The sequence below is a fragment of the Colletes latitarsis genome, chromosome 6 (genome assembly GCF_051014445.1).
Source record: "Colletes latitarsis isolate SP2378_abdomen chromosome 6, iyColLati1, whole genome shotgun sequence".
NCBI classification, from domain to species: Eukaryota; Metazoa; Arthropoda; class Insecta; order Hymenoptera; family Colletidae; genus Colletes; species Colletes latitarsis.
Window position 1 is genome coordinate 27,128,624 of NC_135139.1, and position 12,860 is coordinate 27,141,483.

A 12,860-nucleotide genomic window follows, 5' to 3' on the forward strand; every position below is an offset into this window, starting at 1 on the left:
TAAATTAATAGTAAATTGTTATTGATATATACGGTTTTTCCTTTTTCAACGGATTATATGGTTCTATCGAAATAATCGTATAGCTTAGAATTAGATAACGTTTTGACTTTCCATCGTATTATTTAAGTTATATAATTTTTATATAATTTTACCGAATATTAGTTTCGTGCAACATATGTTAAAAATTAAACGTAAGAAGTAGAGTAATTGTAAATGAATTGAAATTATCAGCTGTTATGGGAATAAATTGTCGTCAGATATACATAATTGACTGAAAAACAAAAAAATGAATTAATCCTGTTCGCTTTTTCCAAAGTCATTTTGGACGCTTCGTTAATACGTCGACAGGTGACAGGACATAACATTTAAAAATTAAACTTTAGGTATGAAAAGAATGAATAAAGAGAAAAGGAATATGCTGGTATTTCGGTTTCGTTCGAAAAAATTTCTTTCCTAGCAGATTTTGCATCAAACGAACAAATGTTTAAACGTAGAAATTATAGTATTTCTAAAATATTTGCGAGAATCGGTTCTTGTTCGCAGCCCTCTAGTTTTGATTTTAGGAGGCATCGACACACGTCGTACAACTGCTATACTTTTTCTACGTTACGACGGATGATTATGGCGAAGTTTGCCAGATGGAAGTGAAGTGTCGTATAAAGAATACCTTTGTCGATTTTATCAAACGAATTTGTCGAGGTAAGGGTAAGCGACACGAAGGTTTCGGGTTTTCTTATGAGATTTAAATCGAATTTTATACGATTATTGGTGGGCGAGTGAAAGTTAGTTGTTTTTTTATAAATTGCGAGCTAATATCTGTCCTTTCCTCCAGCCATACCTGAAAGTACAATAATAGACTTGGCTGGAACCTGCAGCCTGATTAAATAAATAGTATTGTCTATCTCCCGAACTGCTCTACCAGCAGTAACCCAACTACCCTTTCGTCCGGCACAAATAGATCGTATCAGATGCGACGAAAGTTTTTGCCGTTTTATTAAGAGTCCCCAGACACATAACCTTGTTAACTCTGTGCAGTGTTTGTTCGCAGTTAAATAGTGATCGTAATGTACTTTTATCTTTTTAACAAAGTATCCTCGCAATTCGTAGATCGTACGAAAAAGTATTGTACGCTCGTACACGAAACTATTCAAACGTTTACATTTATAACATTCAACTATTAAACTATATATGTTAAACTGAAGCATTTGATATAATATGACACATATAACAAATAATTAAGACTTAAGACACCATAAATCAAATTAGAAAATAATTAAATAATATATATCATTTTTACAATATATTTATTGTAAACACTATAGAATAGTTATTTAATAGTTATTTAAATTAAATAATTAAGCTTTAATAGGAAGTTGGTCTACTATTTGCTTTTACAATAGCCCTAAATCTGTTTTCCATTGAATAGATTAACTTAGAATTAACATTTACATCAACTGATTGTTATATTTCAATAATATTTTGTTTTAATGTTTCTTTTTAAATTATAATAATACTTCTTAATTGTCTTTATACTCTTATCCCATAAATGTTCAATAGTGTTTAAGTCAGGACTTTGCGGTGGATATGGCAACACATGTGGAACATTATACAATACCCATTGTTTGACTATTTTGGCGGTATGCTTTGGATCACTGAAATACAATAGAATTGTATTAGCATAATTCTATTACCAAGAAACTTTGGGAATCCATAGGTATAAAAATTTAAATACTTTCGCAAGTCACAATAAATTTATTATAAAAATGGTATATATTGTTTAATTATTTTTTTAATCTCACTTATGCACCCTGAGGGTTCGTCCCTTGTTACATCTATTATATCGTATCAAATGCTCCAGTTTCATATACATATTTAATTAGTTGAATGTTATAAATGTTAGTGTTCAAATATTTTTCTGTACGAGTGTTATCTTTTATTCCGCTTTATTTCACTTTTTCCATGTAATGATCAAGTTGTTTATTTTATTTTGATGAAAGTTTATATTTGCCTGATATTATTCTTTATACGATCGTACTATTTTCTTAGTTTCTTTTCTGTGTGTTTTTTCTTTTATTGTCTTAATATCCTTTTAAATTTTTGTATGAACATCAACCGTGAAATATATTTTCTCTAATGGAAATATAAAGGTTCTTATATTGTAATTAGATTTCAAAGATCATATAATTTTAATCCACAGTGCAAAAGTATGGAGGGCCAACAATTTTGTTTACGGTGGCACAATTTTCAAAACACATTGTTGAGTTCGCTGCCTAAACTGCTCGATGGTGGTTACTTAACGGATGTCACATTGAGCGCCGGTGGTAGACACATACACGCACATAAAATTATCCTATCAGCTTGTAGTTATTATTTTAAAGAATTATTTAAGGTATTCATGGCACAATTTTTTAAATTACACTGGTCAACGAATTGTAAACAATAGCTTGTATACTTTACCCTTAAATTATCTTTTTATATATTTCTGTATAATGAAATAGGAAAAAAGAATGATGTGGCTCTGGTTTGAAAAATATAAGACATGATTTATTTCGTTTAGGTAAAAAGCTATTAAACATAGAATAAGTCTGCAAATTGACCCTTTTGTAGGTATTACAAAATTGCCATTTCTAGTTTGTGTTTAAAAAAAAGTAGAACCAATGTGTGAATTTAACTTTCATTTTTTGTGATTAGAGTCATAATGGGAATTAAAATTGATTACTTAGATGAATACGTATTTGCCATTGACCAGTGTTATCAAACACTATTTTATTAATTATCGATTAAAATATTAACATTATTGGACTATTGTGTTACATCAATGTAAATAAATTTTTAGGATTTAAGTTCTTTGCAACATCCTGTAATTGTATTGCCAGGCATGGAATATGCAAATTTATGTGCATTAGTCACATTTATGTATAATGGTGAAGTGAATATTTATCAAGAACAATTACCTGCACTTTTGGCTATGGCAGATACTCTACATATCCGTGGCCTAGCTGACATCGCTGGGGTAAGGAAATTTGTCTATATTTTCATTAATATAATAAGTGTACAAAGCAGTGGTTGCACAAAACTCTATGGACTGGTAAGTTCGTGTCGTAGCTAATGGTATTTTAGAACTCTAATACTTTATCGTTTTGTTTGAATGTGTACTTTTATTCTTGGAATACAATACTTTTATGTGTTTTTCTTCTACAACTGTTCTACCAAACCTCTCATCTTAATGCTTTGCACATCAAAAGCATGATTGCATTCCAAGGGTTTATATGCAGTTGGACATTAAAAAAGAAGGCCCAATTGTACGAATTCATTTTAATCAGACTATTAGATTAAAAAAAATTTTAGTTAAAAAGAACTATTAAACCTCACTAAACGGGATTGACTGTTTTTGCTGCTTCAGATGAACTGTATCTGACTTCTTCGAAAATCCTGACTCGCCTTAAGAAGTTCTAAGGATCTTGTAAACATTTGGCAAAATTCTATAACTTTTGTATTTAAAAAAAAATACGAACTTTAGGAGAATATTCTTATGGTTTATACTTTGAGAAAATACCGATTTGTTTACTTTTCCAGCTGTATATAAATCTATAAATATAAATACAATGCAATTAATTTCTGGCAAAGTTCGGAATAATATAATAGAAATTAAAATAAAATGTAATCATTCGTTCTTAATTGGAAATAAAATTCCAATATAAAATTAAATAGTATTAATTTATACATGACAATTACATCATATTCTAGTGACAGGTAATTAGTATTATTTAAGAAATTACTTTCCCTTGTCTGATGAAGCTTGCCTCTGTGTGAATTGTATAAAACATGAGTAACAAAGCATGTATTTTTTTTCGATGCCTTATTGAAACATTAGTAACTCCTTGCTGGTAATTGTTATTTCCTTGTGTAACCCATTGTCCAGAAATATCAAAATGTTTTCTATTGAAAAAATTACACTTTCATTGTACAGCTTACAAGTATTAAATATTAACATCCTTTATTAATTGAATTTAAACGAGTATCCAAACTTCCATATATACATTATAATTTCGATTAAACATATGGAATTATTTGGAAACTATTTAATAATAAATTATCAAAATGAAATTTATTTTCGTTAATGTATCAGAGATTTACACTTATCTTTTTTAAAATTCAATAAGGTAAATATCAATAAATTTTTCATTTTTATCGTTTAAAGTACATTATTCCATTAGTTATTGCATTTTCTACAACATATTCGTAATTTGCATGCAAAAACATTGAACAATTAAGTGTATTAAACATTACTCCGATATTAAAGATTAAAGTATTGTTTCCTTCATACGATATCGTAAGAAAGTAATATCTGAAATAAAAATTGCATATTCGCTTCTTCCTTTTTTAATCTTTATATTACCCTATGATCGTGTTGTTTTGTTCAGGTCACTTAAATACATTCACTGTCGTTCCTCAAGAAGTACCTCACGAAGGAATTATCTACTACACATATTATGTTCATACGTGCATCGAAGGAACGATAATGAATATAAACGATATCCACGAGATCAAGGTCGTTGTGTGTGTTGCAACTAAATGCAAGTGGATGCATCCCATGGAACCTTTCCCCATAGAATGAGTTTACAGGTATATCTAAAATAGCTTTTCCAAGAATCTCTACACCGACTAAACTTTCGGTAGAAATTTTTTAGAACGATCGAAAGTTTTTTTTTCTTTTTTTCTTTTTTTTTAATACGTGTACTTTGCATTACAATAATGCTTAATACTTTAGTCGCGAGTGGCTATAACAAATATTTAGAATTGATGTACGAATATTTAACAGTCTTATTTTTTATTTAAAAAAAGAAAAAAAAAGAGAAGAAGAAAAGCAGTGCATGAATAATTTTTACACAAAATAACAAACTAGTATAAGATACATGAAAAAGAAAAATCTCAGTTTGAACTTCATTACGTTTAGAAAATGCGTATATTAATGTTATCATATAACGTATACTTTCGGAAATTTTTGAAATAAATTTTGCTGACGTTTTTCAATACTAAAAAAAAACTATTTAGCGATCTCCGAGGCTAGGTAGAACAGAAAATTTCATACTTGTCGATACTTGTGAAAAATAAAGTGAAGTGAAGTGAAGTGAAGATCGATAATTGATATTCAAGCTTGAAAATTAGTATAATAAATAATAATAATAATAATAATAATTTGTTTCTTTCTGCGTTTTACAGAAAAATTCAAGACACGACAATGGTTTATATGTTCAGACTCCGCCGACGCAATTACAAGAGAAAACGTTACCCGAAGCACCGATAAAGAAAGAAAGTAAAGATAGTGTCACAGGCGGAGAGTCTTTAGAAACAGTTTTGGCGACGGAAGTAACGGAAAGTACAGAAGAACCGTTCAATGATCAAGAAAGTATACCGTATTGCGTGAAGACCAAACCCTATTACTCTATTAACGCAAAGTTAAATCAGAGAGAAAAAGTCAGTATTCCTTCTGTTAACGTTTCGTCCAATAAGTATGCGGAGCAAGGGTATTCGGACAGTGGAATGGACGAAAGTACACCAATATCGGAAGATCAAATTACTCCAGTGGAAGACACAAAACCACCGCCCGTTTGGGATGCAAATTTCAAATTTCTTACCAGCTCCATGAGCGGTAGAAATCCGCAAAATTACAATAAATCTAGTGTCACTTGCCTTATCTGTGGAAAACAATTAAGTAATCAATATAATTTGCGGGTACACATGGAAACTCATAGTAATAGTTCATATAGTTGTACGGCCTGTTCACACGTATCAAGATCGCGAGATGCGCTCCGGAAACACGTTTCTTACAGACATCCTGTAGCCTCGCCACAAAAACGTTCACGATACAGTACACCGAAACCATAGGAGTTATTATTCATATAGACGATTATCTTTGTTCAATTCATGCCCTTTCAGGATACCTAATTTGTTTCAAAAAAAAATTGATGTTACGCTATTCGACTTTTTCAAAATTTGAGTATTTTTTTAACTTAAAAACTAATGTTAAAAATTTAAATTTTAATATTTTTTATTATTTATCGTTGAAGTAACTTTTAAAAGAGTCGGATTTTTGGTCGAGAAAAGGTCGAATCGTTATGAAAGTATTTTGATTTTTATTATTAAGTTATTAATGTGCTTCCTTATCTAAGTTACACCTTCCGCGTAATTACATTTCAGTCACATTATCGCAATTTAGTTTGAAAAATGTCTGATATAGTGTTTAAGTACAATGAATTGAAAAAAAAAGAAAAAAAAAAGAAAAAAAACAAAGCAATATAAAGACTCCCCGATTTATATAATCCCTCAACTGTTTCCATGGAAAAGGTAAACTGTTGCTGTTGAATATAAAAAGTTGAATATTTTATTAAACGAGTGAATTTAGGAGGCGACTTGAACATAAAAAAAACTTATGTACCTCATTTTCTTTTTAAGAGACATTCAGTACTAGACTGATTAAGAATTAAGGCAAGTTATAATAACACCCAATTATTTTGTTTTTAAATGTACAAATAACTTAAAAAGTGTGATCACGTTCCTCGAGACCCTTAGTGTTCGAATTGTTACTGTTTTTCTTGTTATTGTTACGCTGTTTCAATAAAGACAGAGTAGACAAATTTTTTCGTTTTGATTTTTTTTCTCACAAATTATTCTTTTTACAGATCACCCAATAAAAAAAAATCGAAGAATCAAAAACAGTACATACTCTCTCGTTATACTGTAACATCTGAAAAAATAATTACAGTACGTAGAAATTTTTATTCGTAATTGACACTGCGCAAAAATGTAAAAAAGATTGCGATAATTTTCATTTGTAAATGTACTCGTTTGGATTATTTCACAGTACCGAATGTAAAAGATCACAGTATAATCTGATTAATCATGTTCGCGTATCGTTATTAAAAAATAATATACAATGTCCATCGGCTATCGACTACGAAATAAATAAAATGCATTCAAAGATAAGCTCTTGAAAAATAAAAAAGAAAGAAATAAATATCTGAAAAAAAATTAATTAAATCTTTTCTATACGCCATATTTTAGTATTGCAGTCTTGTCCGACCGAAATCAATGTTTCCTCATCGAGCCAAACTAAACGCGTTATTTGACTTTGCGGATGAGCATCTGAAACAAAACAAAACAACGTTTCAACGATAAATTAATTTCCATTATAGATTACAATTACAAAGAACGATAAATATAATATTTAAAAAATAAAATCACGTATAAAACAATTCTCACTTTTAATGATGGTATGTTTCGCTGGATTTGTCACGCTCCAAATGATGATCGTCGTATCGAGGCTACCGCTTGCAACCATATCCGAATTTGGAGACCATGCTACGGAATTAACTCTTGCATTGTGGAAACCCCATTCCCTATTGTGTGCAAGCTGTAAAATTACATTTCATCAAACGATACTTATTCAAGGTACATTTTGTACAAACAGCGATAACTGAAGCGAAAGCTCTACTCACCCTCTAAAAATCCCAAAAGTGTTTAGGAGGTGAAAATATTACAAACAAATTCGTATATAAAACATACATGTACTAATAATTATACGTATGTTTTGCCAGTGAGATATATTATTTGCACTACGTGCATTAAAAGCATGAGACATAATTTAATAGTAGTAGCAATAGTAGGATTCTGCGTTAATTAACTATTTAATATCAAAGATTTAATTTAAAAGCAGGTAGTATAAGGTTTTCTAATAAGAGCATTAGAATTTTCAATTGCCATAACCGCAATAATTATCGAATTCGAGGAGCTCTCTTATCCTTTTTAGTTTTCATTTTATTTAAATTCAATCGCTCTTATTGGAAAGCCAATAATATTTTACTCGCAACTGTACATAAACAGTTCACATTTTAGACATATTTCATGTTTGTCAATCTTGTGATAACTTTGTACCTTATATTCTGGAACAACATAAAGGATCACTTTCCTGTTTGCATCACAAGCAACTAAATATTTGCTATCAGGACTGTAAGAGGCATCTGTGACTGGACCTAAATGTTCCAATTCAGTTTTTGGCGACATGTTTGTACCTGATAGTGTATAAATACGAACCTGAAATTTTCATTAATGAAACGGTTTGTATTAATTTTTCGTAACAACAACCACTAATACATTTAATAAACCTACTGTATTGTCTGATGTAGCCCCTATAGCCACATCACCATTTTCCTGATTAATTGACACACAAGACGGTTCATAATCAATAGGTACACTCGACACCTTTCGACCATCTTGGGTAACGGTGATCTGAAAATAAAATTAATATTAACAAAAGACACGCCGATTTAATTAAATCATCTGTTGACTGAAATGTGTTGTGCGATATACATATATGTTTAAGTATATAATTTTATAATACGAACGAAAGAAATTCCTTGTTCAACATGAACCAAACATAACAAATGTTATTTAGATTTTTGTAAATATGGATTTATACAGAATTATTTTATTTTAATTGTTTCGTGTTCTGATATAACTTATAATTGTTGCAATACAGCTTCGAAGTGTTACAAAAGTAAATACTATAACAAATTTTAGATTATGTGATTCCGGATTATCCAAAAATAAAATGTTTGCCTAGAGGAAATTTTACAAATTTCGCTCATCGGTCAATGGGTCGAATGTATTTTTGAAAATTAATATAATCTTACCTGCCGAACAGTTGCAATTACGACTATATCATTGTAAATATCTAAACCTCGCGGTTGAGAATCCAGTTTAACTACAGACGTATCCGTGTATGAATTTGTAGGAATTTCAACCGTCCTCAAAGTGTCATCGATACCAGCGGTATAAAGTAAATTCTTCGTAGCTTTCATTCCGTTAATTTGATTTCCGTGACCGTGGCCCTGAACACGATCATTTTCTCCCGTTTGTGCGTTCCAATTAGTAATATACCCATCATGAGATCCAGTATAGATCGTACTTCTGTCAGGACTCAATGTTAATACTGTTATCGGTTTATTATGACCCTGAAAAAAGTAACAACTTAAAAACATATACTGTAAAACACAGCATTTCTATTGCACAATCGAATTTTCTTACCTTTATTATTCTAATTGGTTTCTCAGGATTATCAACGTCGAGATAATTAATGAATCCACTTAGAGATACAGACAATAAATGCTTTCCTTGCCATAAACAACTGACCTAAAAGAGAGAAATTCTTCGTATTCTTGCAGTGATTTACAAAAAATTAAATTATGATTCGGACACTTAAAAATTGTTACTTTATCACGATGTAATTTTGTTCATAGTTTTTGTAAGAAAATATCCAGTTTTTTTTTTATTAATAAAATTACACCGTAATAAAGTAAAAATTTTACAATGTCTGAACATTAATTTTGTTCACTGTATTTTCCGATATTTTGATGATATAATGAGAAACGTGATATACCTGTTGATCGTCAACCGTTGTACCCATATTGAACTCACTAACCAGCGAGCGACTTTCTACGTCCCACAGCTTACACGTCTTATCACCAGAAACAGTTAATAATTGCGTCCCATCGGGTTTCCAAGCTATCTATACAATTATAAAAAAGTAGTCAAAAATACGTACAATACTACTTTTGATACGAACATGATCATTTTTCGATTTTATTAATAAAAAAAATGTTAAACCTCAGGATTGAAGAATATTTGACTTGCTTACTCCATATACTCCGCCTTGATGAGCGGGTGATCCTACTTCTCCAACTAAATCGGAGGTTGTACCATCATAAATAAATACTTTCCCGTCAAATCCAGCGGATGCAAATAGATTGCCACTAGGCGAGTAACGTACAGCTTGTACGAATCTGGTATGGTCCTGCTTCGTCATTCTGCATAAATAACAACACTAATTAAAGCGACAAAAAAGCAACTTATATGTATACAAAACTTATTATTGTTCAACTGATGATTAGTTGTTTCATGGAAATATAGAAGTAAAACAGTGAAAGTGTTTGAGTTTATAATTATTCACAGCAGTTTATTTAACATTTTAACTTACCCAACCTTCCTCCATATGTGCTCCTTACTGTATACTTATGAAAACCAGGGGAACACGTATCTCATGCATCTTATACACAAAATCAAATATTAGTAAATACAATACATACTTGAATTTAAATGGTGGGCCTTCAAAAACGGCAATGGTATTGTCTTCGCTTCCAGTGATCAATCTGAATGGTCTCGCTGGTCTGAAGTCACACGAATTAATAGGCTTACTTTGACCAGAAATTTCACCTACAGATGTACCGGTTTCCGCCATAAATACATGACCAAATCTAAAAGCACGTACGAAAAATAGACCTGTTACTCAAACTGACACAACACCGATAAATGGATCACTCATTTGTCAAATCGATTAACACCACAGACCGAAAAATAAAAAAATTTATGAAATAATATACATCCTTTCTTACGGTTCCTTTTAAAATTTAAATGTCTTTTTGCCAATTTGTAGCATCGAGTACAATTGTTAAAGAAATTTATTTGAAATATGAAAAGTTGTATATTAATCAAGTGCTTTGACACTAAAATTTCTTAAAATTCAAAAAACAGAGGTAATTGCTTTGGTTTATAATGCTCAAATATTTATATTATTCACCTCTCTCTTCCTTCGCCGACTACTACCATACGCTGATTATCAGGCGACCATTCTATGTCTTTAATGGGTCCTCCGATAGGGTGGAATTCATTTTTTAAAATATGTTCTTTGTTAACGGTATCCCAAATACGTACTTTACCCGACTGATCTGTAACAGATAGCCTTATGTAAAGTGAGATATTTAACATTAGATTTACGAACCATGATTGCACATATTTTTATTCAAACCCATTATGTAAATGGTTACATTAAAATAGAAATTTTTTTTCAATTGGGATATGCAACATAAATTCAACATAAATTGCTAACAAATAATAATATTTATGCATTCTGTAGCTTTAAGTATAGAATTTGAAACCCGTCTTTTTTTTTTTTTTTTTTTTTTTTTTTTTTTTTTTTTTTTTTTTTTTTTTTTTTTTTTTTTTTTACTACGTTTTAGAACATGCAAAATGGTAAATTATGATTATTTTACTTTAAAAAAATTTCTACATATTTCACGAATATTGATAAGTATGTGCGAGAAATTTTGACAAAAAAAAAAAAGGTGTATAGTTCTTTGCAGAAAAATGATCAAAAAAGACCTAAAACTATTCGTTTTACAATAGAATATACCCTTAAATGTATCATTCTGCATATTTTGTATATATTATTGTGTGTGTGTGTGTGTAGTTTATTCTTGATATTTTACGTACCACCCGAAGCTATATAAAATCCACTTGGAGAATACTTTGCAACATTTACTGGACAAGAATGTTCTGTATAAATATCTGCAATAGCTGGATTCTAAAAGTAAAGTTATTAAAATAATGATATATTCAAGCATTTTATATAGATTTAAAATAGAATATTATTTTAATACTCACATCAATGTTTCTAATGATCACACTATTACCATTAGTATATAAAAAATTCTTCCCCTTAGGATCTCCACCTAATACAAGAGGTTGTCCCCTTTGTGTTCTCGGTAATGTAGCAAATATGTACTCTGGAAATACAACATAAACCTTAATAAAACTTTCAAGCAACATCTCAGAACAATATCAATTAGATTATACAACTACTAAATAAAATATAAAAGAAAGAAAGATTTTATATAGCACCAAATTTAATTTTTGTTAAATTATAATTTGTAATAGGAAATTGCATAGTAGCATATATCTTTTGGCCGAAACTAAAATATACTTCCTTGATCCATTGGCACAAGTCCAATGTATAATATTTCAAATTATTTTGAGCATGTAAACTGTATGTTGGTCTAAAATTACAATCATTCAATTTCAATATTTTACAGAAAATTTATTTCTACTCAATTTCAACTAATATATCTTAATATATACCTTAAAGTATAAGAAATACTATACAATGCATCATATAATATTTGAACAGTTGTAATTCTTTTTTCAAGTTAATAAATTTAATTACAATAGATTTCATCGAATTTCTCTTCGTAAATTTAAATACACGTCAGCAGTAATTTTCAATAAAGATTTATTTTTTATATTTTTCTATATTATTACCATTATCATTTTTTTGCTTATTCGTTGAATTGAATCGAATCGAATCTGACAAGACTCAGTTATTTCAATTATTTACCGTATCTTAAATTAGATAATAAAAATGATACATTTTAAAGTGGTGTAAAATAAACTACCACCAGTGCAATGAAGGAGACCGGGTAACAAAACGAAAAATAAAAATTAAACAGAGATCGTTCGAACATTAGTCTTCGTAAATGTGAACAAATTCGAACTAAATTATAAACACTTGGTTTGTAGTCTATCGTGACACCGCATATGTGAATCACTGATGCATTTGAAGTGTTATGATTCGGCTCGAGATAAGAAACCGGAAAATTGAAAGATGCGATATTCACACAAAACAGATGATAATAGACAGACGGATATATACTAAAAGCCAACGAAACGTTTACGCGGCACTTACTTGTTTCATAGGACATTTTTATTCCGTTTATTTCTATTAAATAATACTTGAAAAAACTCAACAATGGGAATCAGTTCAATGCCTCCTTCGTATCTTTCTCTGCCGCCCCCCCACACACTTTCCAACGAAATACTCGTTCCGCCCTTGCCTTATTTAGCCGAAGCATTGATCACAACGAAGCAAGATCGACAAACGACTAGCAATACAACGACACCTTAAGTACCGTTTTCATATTCGACAGAATCATAGCCATTTCTATTTGTTACAGCAAGCATACTCTGTG

General features: G+C 30.2%; 2 protein-coding genes across 4 annotated transcripts; one reads left to right on the plus strand and one right to left on the minus strand.

Annotated features, from left to right (window-relative positions):
- The first annotated feature begins 287 nt into the window (after window positions 1-287).
- On the plus strand, window positions 288-6,638 carry LOC143342520 (uncharacterized). Of its 3 annotated transcripts, XM_076766490.1 has the most exons (5): window positions 288-383; window positions 461-699; window positions 2,198-2,389; window positions 2,837-3,013; window positions 5,224-6,638. In XM_076766490.1, the coding sequence occupies exons 3-5, from the start codon at window positions 2,207-2,209 to the stop codon at window positions 5,887-5,889; spliced, it is 1,026 nt and encodes a 341-aa protein (XP_076622605.1). In that variant the 5' UTR covers window positions 288-383; window positions 461-699; window positions 2,198-2,206; the 3' UTR covers window positions 5,890-6,638. The 3 variants fall into 3 exon arrangements, with proteins under 3 accessions (XP_076622605.1, XP_076622603.1, XP_076622606.1); XM_076766488.1 differs by lacking the exon at window positions 288-383 and having other exon boundaries at window positions 389-699; XM_076766491.1 differs by lacking the exons at window positions 288-383; window positions 461-699 and adding an exon at window positions 719-1,061.
- On the minus strand, window positions 5,917-12,729 carry Flr (actin-interacting protein 1 flr). Its single transcript, XM_076766487.1, has 13 exons — window positions 12,578-12,729; window positions 11,500-11,621; window positions 11,329-11,419; window positions 10,637-10,784; window positions 10,146-10,313; window positions 9,698-9,866; window positions 9,440-9,568; window positions 9,088-9,192; window positions 8,694-9,014; window positions 8,170-8,289; window positions 7,936-8,094; window positions 7,264-7,414; window positions 5,917-7,146 (listed from the first exon to the last, which is right to left on the minus strand). The coding sequence occupies exons 1-13, from the start codon at window positions 12,591-12,593 to the stop codon at window positions 7,037-7,039; spliced, it is 1,809 nt and encodes a 602-aa protein (XP_076622602.1). The 5' UTR covers window positions 12,594-12,729; the 3' UTR covers window positions 5,917-7,036.
- Between the last annotated feature and the right edge of the window lie 131 nt (window positions 12,730-12,860).